The sequence below is a fragment of the Lampris incognitus genome, chromosome 13 (assembly GCF_029633865.1).
Source record: "Lampris incognitus isolate fLamInc1 chromosome 13, fLamInc1.hap2, whole genome shotgun sequence".
Classification (NCBI taxonomy): domain Eukaryota; kingdom Metazoa; phylum Chordata; class Actinopteri; order Lampriformes; family Lampridae; genus Lampris; species Lampris incognitus.
In genome coordinates this window covers 10,906,400-10,922,958 of record NC_079223.1, presented here as the reverse complement: position 1 = coordinate 10,922,958, position 16,559 = coordinate 10,906,400, and the positions used below count along the sequence as shown (strand labels likewise).

The 16,559-nt window shown below is 50.4% G+C and overlaps 1 protein-coding gene across 3 annotated transcripts in view; it reads left to right on the top strand.

Annotated features, from left to right (window-relative positions):
* The first annotated feature begins 1,798 nt into the window (after positions 1–1,798).
* The window catches only part of lyst (lysosomal trafficking regulator), a 106,747-nt gene continuing 91,986 nt past the window's right edge, over positions 1,799–16,559 (top strand). For 2 of the 3 annotated variants that reach the window (XM_056291395.1, XM_056291393.1), the window contains exons 1-2: positions 1,799–1,858; positions 5,238–5,525. In XM_056291395.1, the coding sequence (XP_056147370.1) occupies positions 5,445–5,525 (81 nt within the window). In that variant the 5' untranslated portion in view covers positions 1,799–1,858; positions 5,238–5,444. Of the gene's footprint in view, positions 1,859–5,063; positions 5,526–16,559 lie in introns of those variants that run through there. The other variant, XM_056291394.1, reaches the window with a different exon arrangement.

The following is a 16,559-nucleotide window of genomic DNA, read 5'->3' as shown; positions in this document are numbered from 1 at the left end:
GCCATTGCGCTTCCCCAGCGCAGAACCGCCGACGGTCAGAGCGATCCCCTCCCCCGGTTCAGGGGGCAGCCCGGGAACCGCCGCAGCCGAGACGCGAACCCGTGTCTCCTGCACCACGGGCGGCAATGTTAATCAGTCGACTAAAAGGTCCGGCCCGTTAACCGCTAGCGAGTCTATCCGTCCTCGTTGCGCTATTCTTCACCAGCCCAAACCTGAAAGAGAGGCCATTAAGAGAACGTTTCTGAGATGTCGGGGTAATTCTCCCATCGGTTCTGGGGGGATTTGTGTTGAATGTTTTCGACTACTTGTCAGGGTTGAAGATACGCAAATTGACACTAGTGTTGCGTGCATGGATGGGTAGACACGTTGGTCCTTGACTAACGGGTTAGACCCTTTGGTCGACTGGGAGAAACGGGTTCGCGTCCTGGCTGTGGCGACTGCCCCCCGAATTCTCTACAATAGCTTGACAACGGCGTTAGTCCCGCCCATGACGCTGATTGGCTAATCAATAGCCCCCCCCCCCCACGACGCTCATTGGATAATCGCTTTTTCAACCGAGAAACCGCTGTTTCGTTTCAAGATGCCAGACCAGAAGAATCAAGTCAGCTCGGCGGAGTGTTCGGATTCAAAGGTCTGGACCCGGGCAACGTGTAGTTGGTTTTACATGAAGCTTTGCCTGAGGAAACGCCTCAGTCTTTGCCCTTTGGAAAGTAGGTGATACATGGTGAGACGCAGGTTCCCAGCTGCGTCTTGCCTCCCAGCACCGCCCACATGCCCTGGCGGGAGGGCGGGTGGTTGGGTCTCATTATGTTAGTTGCCTTACTGCGTTTACAATACTGACAAGAGATCTCTAATCCGTCTCATTTGGATTCCATTTGGTTTCAGCCCCTAACGTACTTTGCAGTGTCGGAGTCTGCAACCTTCATCGCTCTCTTATGTACAACTCCAGAAATCATTGTCAGCATTGTTTGCAGAGTTGAACTGAGGCTGCTGGAGGAAAAGAAATCTTGATCCTCTGACTAAATGAAGAGTAAACAACTGGCATCAAAGTCTAAAGCTCAACACCGAGAGGGCTGATAAGTAGCTTATGGGGCTGTGTGCAAGTCATTTTTGCCCTTCATTCAGAATAGATGTTGCTCTCTTACAAATACCACTTCCCTGTGTTGTTTATCTACATTTGTATCACACAGATGTTTTTATTCAGAGTTGGCTTTCAAAGAGAGTCAGCAGTTGGCCTACAGGCATCTTGGAGCACTAGATAGAAACCCCATCATAGCCATGGGTGCAGGTCGTGTGGGTGTGCAATCGGCGGATCCCCAACGGGGAGGGGGGTAGTGGAGGATTCAAATTACACTTTCACCGGACGATGCCACTCACACAAAAAAGAAGTGAAACAGTCATGCTTGAGATCAAAATATGCGTGAGAAGGAAAGCTTATTACGTCCTTCTTGACTGAAGTGAGCTAGTCACCGACAGAAGCTGTGAGCCCGTTTCAGGCTGGACGGAAGTCTGGAGCCAAGAGGCCGGTGTCGCTGGACACCAGCCTTCCAGCTGTGCGGAGAGGAGAGAGGCGGGGGTGTTTCACGTGTGTCGCGCGGCCTTGCCGGGGAATCAGAGCAGTTCCCCCGAACCGCCTGTAGGAGGCAGCAGCGACGTGCGCTGCCGTTCGTAACCGTGTTTGCGAAGTGGCACGCAGGATGACTCAGGCTGAGTTAGCGTGGAGGAGGAGGGGGAGGAGGAGCGGCGAGTGGGCGGCGCCTGACAGACAGCTCCGAGGGCCACAAAAACACACGGGCGCCTGGTGGAGGCTGGCTCCTTCCTTCAGCAGCCCGTGGTGACTGGACCCGCTGCGGAGCAGGTTGGTCCCGAACAGAACAACGGTTCATGCTCGCGCCACAGTCGCGCGCCGACATACGCGTGGCTGCGCAAGCCGACGGCAGCTGATGCGGGGGGGGGGGGGGGCGACGCGTGTCCGCCTCCCGAGGGACGCGGCTATACCGCGGGCAGTGTTTCAGCAGACCGAGCAGCCCTCGGAGCCGCCGAGTGGGCGACGCGACGCTGTAAATAAGATCCGATGATCGCAAACGGGCGCCACGACGCGGCCTCACGGCGCATTTGTCCATTCACGATGCCAGCGCGCGCGACATTAGCGTGGCACTTTGTAGCCACATCGGAACGTCCACGCTGTCACGCTCCCCCCCTATGTGACTGTTTATACGAAGTCAGTCGTGAAGGCGCGAACGTGTTCTGCAAAGCTTCCGGTCTTCGTTTTTCAAAATTAAGGTCTTAACGACAACCGCGTCTCTGTCTCGCTCTGTCCGCAGACGGCGACGCCGCTATGCAACGCTGCAGTTCTATCGCGACGTGTCTTGAATTGTGATGAAATGATGTTGTAACGTGCATGGATATGAAGACACGCTGGCCGCTCGCTGGCGGGTCTGACCCTTTAGTCTAGCGGTTAGCGATGTCTCCTGCGGTGCGGGCGATACGGGTTCGCTTCCCGGCCGCGGCACTTCCTGTGGTTGCGTTGTCCCCCGAATTCGCTACATTGGTGTCAGAAGTGGGATGGAGCGACTGTAAGGCCATCGGAAGCGCATGCGCCCTGAGGCGGGGACATGCTTCCCGAAGGAGGAGGGTAATATAACGTGGATGGATAAGAAGACACGCTGGCCGCTGGCTAGCGGGTCTGACCTCTTAGTCGAGCGGTTAGCGATGTCTCCTGCGGTGCGGGCGACACGGGTTCGCGTCCCGGCCGCGGCAGTTCCTGTAGTTGCGTTGTCCCCCGAATTCGCTACAATTTGCTTTACCTCAAATAGTCCGCGGAGTATGCCGACATATTGGGTGTATTTTAGAGGTATTGACACGTTGTTTAAACTAGTTAGATACAAGGTGCACGTTTATCTACTTGAATCGTGTCAATATGATGATCCAAGAACTGCTTTTGCTGAAATTAAACACAAAAATTATAGAGCCTATTTCTTCATGTTTTGAAAACTCTAACAGCCCCACAAAATCTGTGATACTGTGATCCGAATTCAGACACAAAAGCGTGTCCCACGTGGAATATATAGTGTACCGTGCATGGTTTAGTACAGTGTTTCTCAACCGGGGGTCCGCGGACCCCTAGTGGTCCGTGGTGTAATTGCAAGGGGTCCGTGAAAATAAAATATCTTTAAAAAAAAGATCCTATGACATTTATAGAAATAGGATTATTTTACTCAAATGTGACTGAGACCTTTATCTACCTAAACTATAAAGGGTAACAGGACTTTTTTCTCTAATTACATCTGTTTCACAAGTGTAATTTATTGTATTTTAATAAGAGATCTCGCTCCCGTTTGCATTGTTAAAAGTTACTGCATAAAAATTCTGTTGTTACATATATCTGAAGGTTACTGAATACATATTCTGTTTTGTTACATATATCTGAAAGTTACTGAATACATATTCTGTTTTGTTACATATATCTGAAAGTTACTGAATACATATTCTGTTTTGTTACATATATCTGAAAGTTACTGCATAAGAATTCTGTTTTGTTAACTATATCTAAGTTACAACTGAAAGCTCTTATTTTTGCCCCAAAGAGTGAATAAATGCTATAATGCAATTTAAAATGCAGTTTCTACTGTTTCTATCAAATTGCAACCCCCCTCCCCCAAGATCAGGTGGAGGGGTCCTCAGGGTAGATCAAAAATACGCAGGGGGTCCAGGACCCCAAAAAGGTTGAGAACCACTGGTTTAGTACACACGCTGGCCGCTGGCCGGCGGGTCTGACCCTTTAGTCTAGCGGTTAGCGATGCCTCCTGCGGTGCGGGCGATACGGGTTCGCGCCCCGGCCGCGGCAGTTCCTGTGATTGCGTTGTCCCCCGAATTCGCTACAACATGCATTAGCGGTCAGTGTTTCCTAAACTTATTTGGATACTTAGGTGCATGTTCCCACATGGGACCAGCTGTTGTGTTTGAATTCAGACCACAAACATAACAGATTTGTTTTTTGTTCAAGTAGATAAACGTACATATTGTAACGATCACGGTTGAATAGGTATTCTTTTTTTTTGTTTAAACCATCTACAGAACACTGCCAAACATGCTCTTCCAGAGCCTCAAATGATGGAAGGGGAAAAAGACTTCACTTTAAATGTGTTTCACATGTGGTCTTTAACCTGCTGCTCAGGCGTGTCAAGGATCTCCTCAGCAGTACTGCAGCTTGCATCAGTGCACGTTAACATGCATTTGGCGGGCATGACATACAGGTTTCCACTGTACCCCTTATCATAGATGGCACGAGTAGGATTCAAAGCTTACTCAGGTTGTGTTACAAAGGCCCAGTGATTTTAAAAAAAATATCTCCATCTGCTTGTCTGTAGGAAGTAGCTCCCTGTGTAATTTTTCTGTGAAAGGGCATTCAGGGTGGATCTTCATAATTGATGTATTTCCAAGTAAAACAATATGTTAGAGCAAGTTAAAATGTAGGGAGTCATGCATGGTCCTTTGACTGGATCATGCAAAACATTTTCTGACAGTATTGATTGTTGATTGATTATTGAATGTAGCTCTCCCGCCCTCTGGGACTTGGTGAGCCAGTCACAAAAACTTGGCTGTCTTAGAGGAAGTTAAGGTGATTCGATCTTGATGTAAAAATGAAATTTTTTGTCAGTTTTCTTTTTGGGATAAATTGCTGAATAGGTACATAATACGACTGGGTAAATGGGCTGACTAAGTTTAAAAAAAAACAAAAAGTCAATTTCATCAGTCCTCATCATCATCAAAGTCATCAAAAGCAGTTTTCATTTGACGTCGTCTTACGGTCTTCACATTTCTTGCGTAATTGTTTATAATGGCCGCGCGTGACCGTACATCTTTTTATTATTATCATTATTATCGTGTCGTGTCAGACGTTGTCTTGGGAGATGTTGGCGGAAATCGCCCGTTCAGCGGCGTCAAATCGGGCGCCTTTATTTTGAAGGCGGAGTGCTAAACCGGAAGTGGGGTCCCTCCGACTGGCCGGTCCGTCAGATGGCTAGCCCGCTAGGACTCTTCCAGCGCCGTGTCTCGGTTCGTCTCAGCCCTTCTAGTTCATAACAGCGGCGGTAGTTGGTTTGCTAAACGGAGGAAGAAAATCAAAATATATATTATATATTATATAGATGCGCGTCTGCGCCGAAGGAGCCCCGGAGAGTGAATGTGTGGCGATGCTTTGCGAGCCGCTGATGTCTTGTTTATTTCCTCCGCAGGGAGAAAAGCCGCGACGCCACGCCACGCCGGACGGCAGCGCTCCCGTCACAGGGACACGGACCAGGTTTGCATGACGTGGGCAACGTTTTGGGGTTTTTTTTTTTCCCCTATCGCGCCCTTTTTAATCTCTAAAACTTGGAGGGGGGAGGGGTCCAGTCGGGGAGTTGAAGGAAGATCCCGAGTGAAGGGACTCGGGGACTCCGGACATGGCCCGCGCGCAGCAGACGGACCTGTCCTTCGCCTGGGAGAAGTACATGGACTGCAGACTGCAGGGAGCCGACCTGCAGGTAGGCTCGTTTATCTGCCCCCGGTTCACTTTCCCTTTTACTCTCACCCATGTGCTCTCTCTCTCTCTCTCTCTCTCTCTCTCTCTCTCTCTCTCTCTCTCTCTCTCTCTCTCTCTCTCTCTCTCTCTCTCTCTCTCTCTCTCGGATGTGAAACACCAGTTCGCATCACCGGTTTGGAGCACGACATGTGCAGCAGCATCAGTAGACTTGGGCTGGCGCACATCTGCAGAGAAGGTGGGCTGCCCCCGTCCCCGTGCCCAGCACGCCTCTAACCCCTTAAGGCAGTGTTTCTCAACCCAGTCCTCAAGGACCCCCCCCCCCCTCATCCTGCAGATTTTCTTTGCAATCCCGAATAGGTTCCCTGTTTGTAGTTATTCAACCAATCAGCAGTGAACGTCTTGAGTTTGCACACCTTGCATAATTGAGTGCTGTGAGATGACTGGTTGAGTAAGTGCAAGCGGGGCTACCTGTGCAGGGTTACCATGAAAATCTGCAGGATGGGGGGGGGGGGGGGGTCCTTGAGGACTGGGTTGAGAAACACTGCCTTAAGGGGTCAAACCGAGGGGGGCAGTCCATAATCAGGTTTTGGGGGTTTTCACACCACCGTTTGAATGTCTTGTTGTGTCCCCCCCCCCCCCCCTCCGGATGCAGTAAAAATGGTGGCGGCGTGATGCAGGTTCCCGCTCTATAACCTGGTAACCTGTGTGGCGCTGCAGGGGCCACATCCTTCAGCGCATCCGCCCCGAAGCTACGTCCCTCAGCAAGAAGCGTGGCGCCACAGGCTTTCTGATCAAGAGTCACAAGTGGTTAAGTTGAACCCCTTAGTTCTGCAGCTTACCAACACAGTTTACTCGTCTCGGATGCAGAAGAGTGTCGTGCAGTTGTTGAAGGAACACAAGTTGTCGCGGTGTGCTGCCTAGCTTGCCGAAGGCGACTTGCACATGACGGTACAAATACACTCGAGCCACACACACAGACACACACTTTGTGTGTGTGTGGACCACAGATTGTACATGACAGTATGGCTGTTGTGCTGCGTTTTGTCGTTATTGTTTCGTTAGGGAAAGTTGTACCAGGGACGTTGAATCCCGTGAACAACAGATGAGAAAATTCAGGTCCCCCCCCCCCCCCCCGAGTACTTTTCCTTTCTCAGGCCACTGCATTCTCCTGGCCCCCCCCCCCCCCTTCCCCTCTCCTTTCCAGTTCCTGTCAGTGAACTACCAGCAGCTGGATCACGAGACTCGGATTAGGATCAGTATGCAGACTCGGTGCTTAACTGGACTCCACACACACACACACACACACACACACACACACACACACACACACACACACACACACATCATGCAAACAGCCATTTTAGTCTCTTTTCGATTCACATAGCCATTCTTAAAGTCGCCGCGTGCTTATCGTCAGAGTTGGGCCGTCATTTCGATTCGCAGCCCGCAGGCCGGCACAGACATTGGCCTACTTCCTCGACTGATTGAAAGTGGTCCCTCGGTGAAATAAGAGGCCCCGGTTGATTTGCCTCAGAAACAAACGAGTGGCCCCTCAGCAGTCGGTGTGTTTGTGTGCGTTGCGTTACTCTGCTTTGTGTCCCTTAGCTCAGTCAGACTTGTCCTTCTTTTCCCTTAATGGTGCATTTTGTTAATGCCAGTGGTTTGTGGACAGTCCTGTCTCAGCGAGACTTGGCTAGTGTCTCTTCCCACCCTGTTGCCGCCTTCACGGTAATCAGATTGCTAACTGAGTGCACACGGATGCACACATGCACTGCGGCGCTTTGTGTTCTGCTGGTGCGGTTTGTTTACAGCGCGGCCCGCTCGGGTTGGGGCCCACACGTTGGCAGGTTGCGGCGCTCGCATGGATTCTGTGACAGCCGTTGGGACCACGCATGACGTTTCCTCTTTAAAGCTCTCGTGTCAGCTCCACATGGTGCGTCTTTAGCTTTGCCTGACACAACATTTCATCACATTAATGGGCAGTGTGCAGGGATGGCGTCCGTTCAAACCAGCAGCGGGTAACTTTTGGATTTTGGCGAAGTCATCGACGCCACAAAGACACCCAAGGGGCTGTTTTGTTTTTCCCTTTTTAGCGTAGCTCGTTATTTACGAGCTGTGGCTCAGAAGACTCGCTGAAGAAGAGAACGTATGTTCTCAATCAGTCAATAACGTTATTTGCCCCCAGTGGGGCAATTGGTTACGCAGCAGTGGGACGCATACATTTAGCACACATGAAACACAGGGCGGGGGGCGTCCGGGTAGCGTAGCGGTCTATCCCGTTGCCTACCAACGCGGGGATCGCCGGTTCGAATCCCCGTGTTACCTTCCGGCTTGGCGGGGCGTCCCTACAGACGCGTGGGAAGCCGGATGTGGGTTACGTGTCCTGGTCGCTGCACTGGCGCCTCCTCTGGTTGGTCAGGGGTGCCTGTTCAGGGTGGGTGGGGAGGGGGAATAGGGTGATCCTCCCACGCGCTACACCCCCCCCCCCCCCCGGTGAAACTCCTCACTGTCAGGTGAAAAGAAGCGGCTGGCGACTGCACATGTACCGGAGGAGGCGCGTGGTAGTCTGCAGCCCTCCCCGGGTGGGCGGAGGGGGCGGAGCAGCGACCGGGACGACTCGGAAGAGCGGGGTGATTGGACGGGTACAACGGGGGAGAAAAATAAAACCCCAGGGCACATAAATGCAACGCAACACTGAGACCAAAAAAACACAAATGGGCAGTAAAATACCGTAAAACGCCGACGATGTTGTTGGGTGGAATTTCCGTACTTGCCTGTGCCGTGAAGCATTCCCCGTATTTCACACAAGTTGTCATGCTCAGCGGCGGATGAAAGGCGTCTGGAGAACGAGGCCGTAAGGAGCCGAGCTGATCGACGATGATGTCGTTCCGCCGCAGCCGTCACACTGCGCGACCCAAAGGAATTTAATAGTTTGTCAAACCGAAAGAGTCATGTGGTGCCACTTAAAAGAGAGTTTCTCCTTCGGTGGTCCGTCGGTAAGGGGTCCCGAAAGTCAAGTCAGCAGAGGTGCCGCGGCCTCCCCCCCCCCCCCCTTTTCTCCCCATTTGTATCCGGCCAATTACCCCACTCTTCCGAGCCGTCCTGATTGGTGCTCCGCCCCTTCTGCTGCAGACTACCACATGCCTCCTCCTCCCATACATGTGGTGTCGCCAGCTCCTTCTTTTCACCTGACAGTGAGGGCGTAGCGCGTGGGAGGATCACGCTATATCCCCCCCCCCCCGAACAGGCGCCCGGACTGACCAGAGGAGGCGCTAGTGCAGCGACCAGGACACATACCCACATCTGGATTCCCCACCCCCCAGACACGGCCAGCTGTGTCTGTAGGGACGCCCGACCAAGCCGGAGGTAACACGGGGATTCGAACCGGCGAGCCCCGTGTTTCTCTGCTCTTTAATCAATCTTTCAATCTGTTTTAATGTCCTACTGATCACCTAGTCACAAGCCTTTAAGCTGTAGGGGACCTTGATATACACTTGAGTTTAAACTTGGCCCCTGACCTCTGGCCTTTGTAAATTTCTGGGTGCATGTAAATACCAGAATATGGCAAGGAAGTTTCCTTAACGACGAATATGAACCAGACGTTTTGGTTTCGTTTTTTTTTTTTTGCAACCGCAATAACAAGCATTCGGGTCATTTATTTTATGAAGGAAGTGGTGGCATGGTGGCACAGTGGTTAGCGCGGTCGCCTCGTGGCAAGAAGGTCCTGGGTTCGAGCCCCGGGGTAGTCCAACCTTGGTGGGTCGTCCCGGGTCGTCCTGGGTGGAGTTTGCATGTTCTCCCCGTGTCTGCGTGGGTTTCCTCCGGGGACTCCGGTTTCCTCCTACAGTCCAGGACATGTAGGTCAGCTGATCGGCCATACTACATTGGCCTTAGGTATGTGTGTGTGTGTGTGTGTGTGTGTGGTGGGGGGGGGCCTGTGATGGCCTGGCAGCCTGTCCAGGGCGTCTCCCCGCCTGCCGCCCAATGACTGCTGGGATAGGCTCCAGTATCCCTGAGAGCAGGATAAGTGGTTCAGATAATGGATGGATGGATTTTATGAAGGAAGTGTCCTGGTTCCTTTCTTATCTCCAGTGAGGAAGAACAGGTTCTCGGAACACCGTCGCGAAGGTTTACATACGTCATTCGTGTCCGAAAGTCTTCCCGTAATTTGCAGAGGAAAGTTCCAGAAGCATTTGTTCCAAATGGCGGCGAGAGGAAGCAAGTTTTATTCATAGCTGACATTTTTAGAAGCCCGTTGATAAGCTGCAAGGATATTTCTGAAGCACTGGGGATCGAGCCTTGTAAATCCAGGCTACAAATTTTCATCTTGGCCATTGTGGTCTGACAACGCTCAATAGTCGTTTGTTTGTGTTTGGGACATCAACAATGGGCGTAGGCCAAAATTACTTTGCAGGCGAACTGATTCAGCTTTTAATTAGTCGGAGCTGCAGACACGCGCCGGTCTGCTAGTCGTTAACGCCACTAGCAGGTCAGTCAGCGTGGCTGGTTCTCACGTCTGTACATAATTCTCGTCGACTTTGTACATGTGTCTGACAAATCTAATTCTGTCGCGGCGTTATTCAAACACAGGACGGTATAGAACGACAGGAAATTGAGAAAGAAAGAAGGAGATAAGATGCAACAAGGGTCCAAAGTCGGACTCGAACCCGGGACGTCGCGACCGGGCCTGAGCCCGTGCTGTACACCCTGCCAGACAAGCCACCCGGTGCCTAACTCATGATAAGCTTTCGCTTCCGTTGTGTTAGTCCCAACATTTGAAGACTTTCAGTGCTGTTTCATGCGTCGGTTAGGGACGCTGCGACGCTGTTGTCTGATATCGGGCTGATACGCGGCTAAGGTGGAGCATCTGCACTGGAGAGTTTACCCAAGACTACAATCCAGCATCGAAAGCCATGAGTAACATGGTATGAAGGCCAAATAACCTGATTTACTGCATTTTTTGGTCACACGGAAGCCTGTGTTTCTTTAATGGTGGGGGAAAAAACCCCTGATTCTATCTCAATTATCTTCCCTATTGACCCCAAACTAACAGTCTAAGTCGTCACTGCTCGGCTAAAGAAATGGATTGTATCGGTACTCGGTATCAGCCGATACTTAGAGGTTTTGTACTTGGAGTCAGTGTCACTGATAATATTATCCACTGATGTCACCAGTGTCACTGGAAGTGATCAGTGCATCCCTAAAATCGGTATATCATCAACGGCTATTTCTTTTTTTCCCTTTTTCTCCCCAATTGTACTTGGACAATTACCCCACTCTTTCAAGTCGTCCCGGTTGTTACTCCGCTCCCTCTTTCGATCCAGGGAGGGCTGCGGACCACCCCATGCTTCTCTGGTACATGTGGAGTCGCCAGCCGCTTCTTTTCATCTGACAGTTAGGAGTTTTGCCAGGGGGACGTAGCACGTGGGAGTATCATGCTGTCCCCCCCCTGCCGCCGCCGCCACCTCCGCCGCCGGATCAGGTGCCCCGACCAACTAGAGGAGGCGCTGGTGCAGTGACCAGGACACATGCCCACATGCGGCTTCCCACCCGCAGACACGGCCAATTGTATCTGTAGGGACGCCCCACCAAGCCGGAGGTAATACGGGGATTCAAACCGGCGATCCCTGTGTTGGTAGGCATTGGAATAGACCGCTACACTACCCGGACGTCCATCAACAGCTATTCCTACCAATCATTAGCGCATAAAACTGTCCAGACCCATGGCACACCTGTACTGCACGTGTAGGTGCAGCAAGGCAGTGTTCAGTGGGAAAGGGGGAACGGCAGACATCCCCCTCAGGTGGTCCCCCTCAGGTGGTCCCCCTCAGGTCGTCCATCAGTGGGTGAGTGATCACTATTTACAAGGCATGGCCCATGGCGGCAGTTGTGCGCGTGCTGTGGGGAAAAAGCTATTTCACCCTCAGCAAGCTAGACTCGAGGGAGAGAAACCCCTCTATTTGTTCGTCGAGCTATCAAGTTTTCTGCCTTTTCGTAGTGATTTGTAAAGTTAGCAGTCCAAAGTACCGGGCTACTTTCTACCATATGAATTTTACCCTGAGCTCGTCCGGCGGTTCATCATTACATAATCCATTTTGTTTGGTCAGTCGTCTGGCCCAAAGCCAAGCCAGCTTCAGACCATTGTTCCGTATTAGACTCGAGTCGTCAGTCCGTGTAGACGGGTTACGTGCAACATCTTGCCCGTTACAAGACTCGTGCTTATCTTTGGAGGAGCTGGGACTTGCCACACATGAGCATTTTGGGGGATTTGGAGCCTTTGCACATGATTCTCTTTCCATGCAGGCCAAAGAGTCACATTAGGTTTTGGAGATTTCAAAGTGTGCGTCTCCATGCTTTTTGGGAGCGCTAAACCACCAAGTGGTTTACACAACCTAAAGGGTCATTTTCAGATCCTATTTTGTGTTCCTATTCTGCTTCATTCCAGTGTTCACTCAAAGTTTCGTCTTTCGCAAGTCGTTTCTGACCGTTTTGAGTCTGGCTTGTTGCTGCATTCTGATACTCTGAGAATCCAAAGAAACGTGAAGCCGGCTTTTTCCTCGGTGCTGAAACTGTATACTGAATATATCTGACGTGTTCACGACTTGCTTGCCATTCGCACTCCTATACTTTTTTTTCTTTTTTTTTGCTGAGCTGCCCACAACTAAGATTGTGTTTTCCACAGCCAAGGTTCTGATGGTAGCGCCTTGTTGGGTATGTGGAAATCCCCCCGGCTCGCTGGTGTCCCGCCGGTGTCGGCTCTAGTCCGCCACTGCTGCTCTTGCTAGCTTTTAGGTCTGTTCCGACTCATCGGCTCAGTGAATGAATAATTCATCCCCTCCTCTTCTGGGACGAGTCGGATACCTCTGCTGAAAAGCAGCTCTGTCCACCATCCCTTTTCCCAAAACTCCGCTATAAACAGAAACCATACCCTTAGAAACGTCTGCTTGCAGTGATAGGCCCCGGGTCATTTTGGAAGTAAGTTCAGCGACAGAAAAAGTAAAAGAGTAGAAAGTCACTCGTTTTCATTATGGGTGAATAAATCTCCCCGCCGTTAAATGTGACCCTGCGTAAGCCGGTACAGACTTAATACACAAGTATCCTCCCCCTGGTTGCGGCCCCATGGTGTTTTACTGTGTTTGTCAGGAAAGACATTTTATATTTGCCCAGGAAACGGCCCTGTGCTGTCGGACTGTGAGGAAATGTGCAACGTTATGGGGCATCTCATGATGCTCATCACCCGAATGTGAAATTAGATCAGCAGGGACCTTAGCTGGAAAAAAATATTACATAACCGTTGTCCCATGTCCTCTGTCTCACCGGGACAGGATCACGTCGTCGTTTCACAGCCTCTGCCCAGTTGTAATGCGCCTAATGATCCATGAAAGCTCCAGAGGGATGTCTGCTGTACAACGGGTGACTAAGCCAACAGGACTCCCATGACTAGACCTCCCATGATCAGCATGGCGGAGGCGTGGATGTGGGCAGCATCAGATAACAGCCACCACACCAGCCATCAGAAGCTGCTGGATGTTTCCTCTCAGTATTCATTGTTTTGTTTTGATTGATACATTTCGTGTTGGGGGTGGGGGGCAAAATGTGGTAGAAACGATGACAAACCCCAGCATGGTAACCTGGAGATGTGCTTAGCGGGTACAGAGTTAATTGTCCGCCCACCTTAAGTGCTTTTGAGCGAATCGCTTGCTTAGCCCTTTGCTTGCCAGCAATAAAGTATGACATTATAGTGATTTATTTGTTTGATTTGGTAGCTATTTTTTTGACCTTCCCTTCATCTGAGCTGAATGGCAGATCATATTGGCAGGTTAGATCTCTTCACCGGCCTGAACTTGACCTCGCACAGCAACAGTCTCGCAGACGGTCTCGCAGGGAAAACGGAAGGGAACATCTTTAATAATTGTTTCTCACATCAAGAACATGGTGCATCATACAGGCGAGCCCAAGCCAGAGTTAGAAATTGATTCGGCAGCGTCCGGGTGGCGTGGCGGTCTATTCCATTGCCTACCAGCACGGGGGTCTCTGGTTTGCATCCCTGTGTTGCCTCCGGCTTGGTCGGGCGTCCCTACAGACACGATTGGCCGTGTCTGTGGGTGGGTAGCTGGATGTGGGTATGTGTCCTGGTTGCTGCTCGGTCGGGGTGCCTGTTCGGGGGGGGGGGTAGCGTGATCCTCCCACGCGTTACGTCCCCCTGGCGAAACTCCTCACTGTCAGGTGAAATGAAGCGGCTGGCGACTCCACGTGTATCGGAGGGGACATGTGGTAGTCTGCAGCGCAGCGACCGGGACGGCTCGGGAAGAGGGGGGTAATTGAACGGGTACAATTGGGGAGAAAAAGGGGCAAGGAAAAAAAATAAAAGAAAACCCCCTACTGTGAGTAGGTGTGTGCAGACTTTTGACTGGTTGTATATCCAAATGGATATGAAGTGTTCACTCACAGGATATTATCCAAACCACGTAGACCTGTTCATAGGTTATCCAAATATCCGGCAATATTAACATGTTCATCTCGACTTTATTTCTGTAGGCCATGTCAACGTACACATGTTTGCCATCGATGGTGTCAACAGATTGTAAACTGATAGCAGTTGATAAGTCTGGGAAAGCAAACTGGCATTTGGAGAGAACGTTGATAGTAAATTGGCTTTATTTCGCCCGCGGCCAGGTGGCCGGTGCATATCATATTGACTAATAAGCGAAGAAAGTTGTTTAGTTTGCATGCAAACTGCTGCCTTGGACCATTGTAAATCATCGAGTGGCTCACTGAGCGACGTAAATCAAACCTGGCAATTCTGCCGTTATCAAATCACTGCCAGCTTCTGGCTGGTTCGTGCTGAGCAGACGGCACGATTGGATTAGAGCTTCGGATGAAAAAACAGCTCTGGTGATGGGAAATGGACATCATCTGAAACCTGTTTCCGCTTTTTCGTGGTTTTGGGAGCAAACACCACTTTCAGAACACAGGCAGTAACACGGATCTGTGCGCTTAGGTGCTTGCTGAACTGAACTCAGTTTTCGGGGGAATCTGGAAGACATTTGGTTCTCTTGACGATCACTTCCTCTCTTTATCGTCTCTGTTTCCTGATGTCACATTCGTTTCCCGTACCATTTTAGAGGCTGTTATAGCTTTTGTGTTTTGCCCCTGTCGTCCCCCTTTCTCTTTCTTTTTCCTGGCTTCCCCTCCACCACCACCCCTCCCCTTTTCTCCCCAGTTGTATCCGGCCAATTACCCCACTCTTCTGAGCTGTCCCGGTTGCTGCCCCCCCCCCCCCTGCTGATCCGAGGAGGGCTGCAGACTACCACATGCTTCCTCCAATACATGCGGAGTTGCCGGCTGCTTCTTTTCACCTGACAGTGAGGAGTTTCACCAGGGGGACGTAGCGCGTGGGAGGATCACGCTATTCCCCCCAGTTCCCCCTCCCCCCCGAACAGGCGCCCTAACCGACCAGACGAGGCGCTAGTACAGGGACCAGGATACACATCCACAGACACGACCAATTGTGTCTGTAGGGACGCCGGACCAAGCCGGAGGTAACGCGGGGATTCAAACCGCCGATCCCCGTGTTGGTAGGCAACGGAGTAGACTGCCACGCCACCCGGACGCCCCTTTTCCTGTCTTTTTGGTGTGACGTTGTCCAGCTCTCTGGTGTGCAGTGACCCCCCCTCCCTCCCCTCCCCCCAATCACTACTGTCCTTGCTGGGGGGGGGGTGCCTCAGCAGTCTGAAGCCCCGCCCACTCTGCCCCTCTCTCCTACCCTCTGATTCTGGTGAGGTTATCTCTGCACCTTAAGGATTTGGATCCAGCGTTTCGAAATGTCTGGCAACTTTTAGTTGGTGTAAGAAAATACTTGCACCATTAAATTTATCAAAGGATGTAGCTATATATATATATATATATATACATATAAAGCAAGAGTGTATGTTTGTATGTTCGCTTAAAACTCCAGAAATACTCATTGTAGAACAAAAAGAAAGGTATCTTCAGAATCAGCACTTTCCAAGGATTGCACAGTTTGAAAAATATTTCAAAAACCAAGTAAAAAAATTTGATTTATTTGCAAAATTTAGTTTCTTTTGTGGCGGCGGCGGCAGATTTGCAGCGATTAATACACACATTGTCAAAGAAGCTTTGATGAACAGGTTGAAAGTTAGGACATTTGCTAATTTTCGTTAATAAGATTAGTTTATTCGATATTCGTTTATGACATGTATCATATAATAAATTATCCTATATTTCATCATCGATTATATCGTAAAGATCCGATCGTGTTGGTTGTTTTGGTGAGAACATTTTGTTTTTCCCCGGGCAACACCGTGTACTTCTGCTAGTCATTAATATAGGTAATTCAATTTTACTGTTGTCCCGCAGAGCGCCTGCATTTGTCAAACATATGACAAATATAAGTAACATTATTCAACGCATATCTTTTATGTTCGGTAAAGGACAAGATGCAGTGATTAGATGGTATTTTGCAGCGACAGACACAAAGTGACCAAACAGTGGGTGATAAATGTAGAATTGGAGGGGGTGGGTGGTGTTTGAGGAGAAAAAATAAAATCTGTACTGTTCACGTGACGGCTTTGGAGAGGTTTGAAGTGAAAAAATGTCACACTCCCCTGTTGTTATGACACAGGAAGTTGACACAACAGGGCAAAACATGCAGTGGCAGGGCATCGGAGAGGATGTCAATCTGCTCAAGTTCGAGTGCTCAGTTTGAAACTGACAAATGGTGCCGGATACAGCGCCGTGAGTAAACGGCATTGTCCGGGGGGGTGGGGGTGGGGGTGTAAGAAAGTTTCCCACACGTTCTGGGGGCAGAAAAGTATGAACTTAATGACTGTTTGAATTTCTGGTCATGAAGATTCAACAGAGAAAATTGATTTAATGCACGGTTAGTCATGGTAAATCACGTTACATAGCCTGTTTGACATGCTGTTTCAGCTGTAAAGGTTCTCCCCCGAACACCTTCGCCTCACGTTGAACAAGGGTTTTGAAGGCGCCGGTCGACTTGCTTTACCCCCTC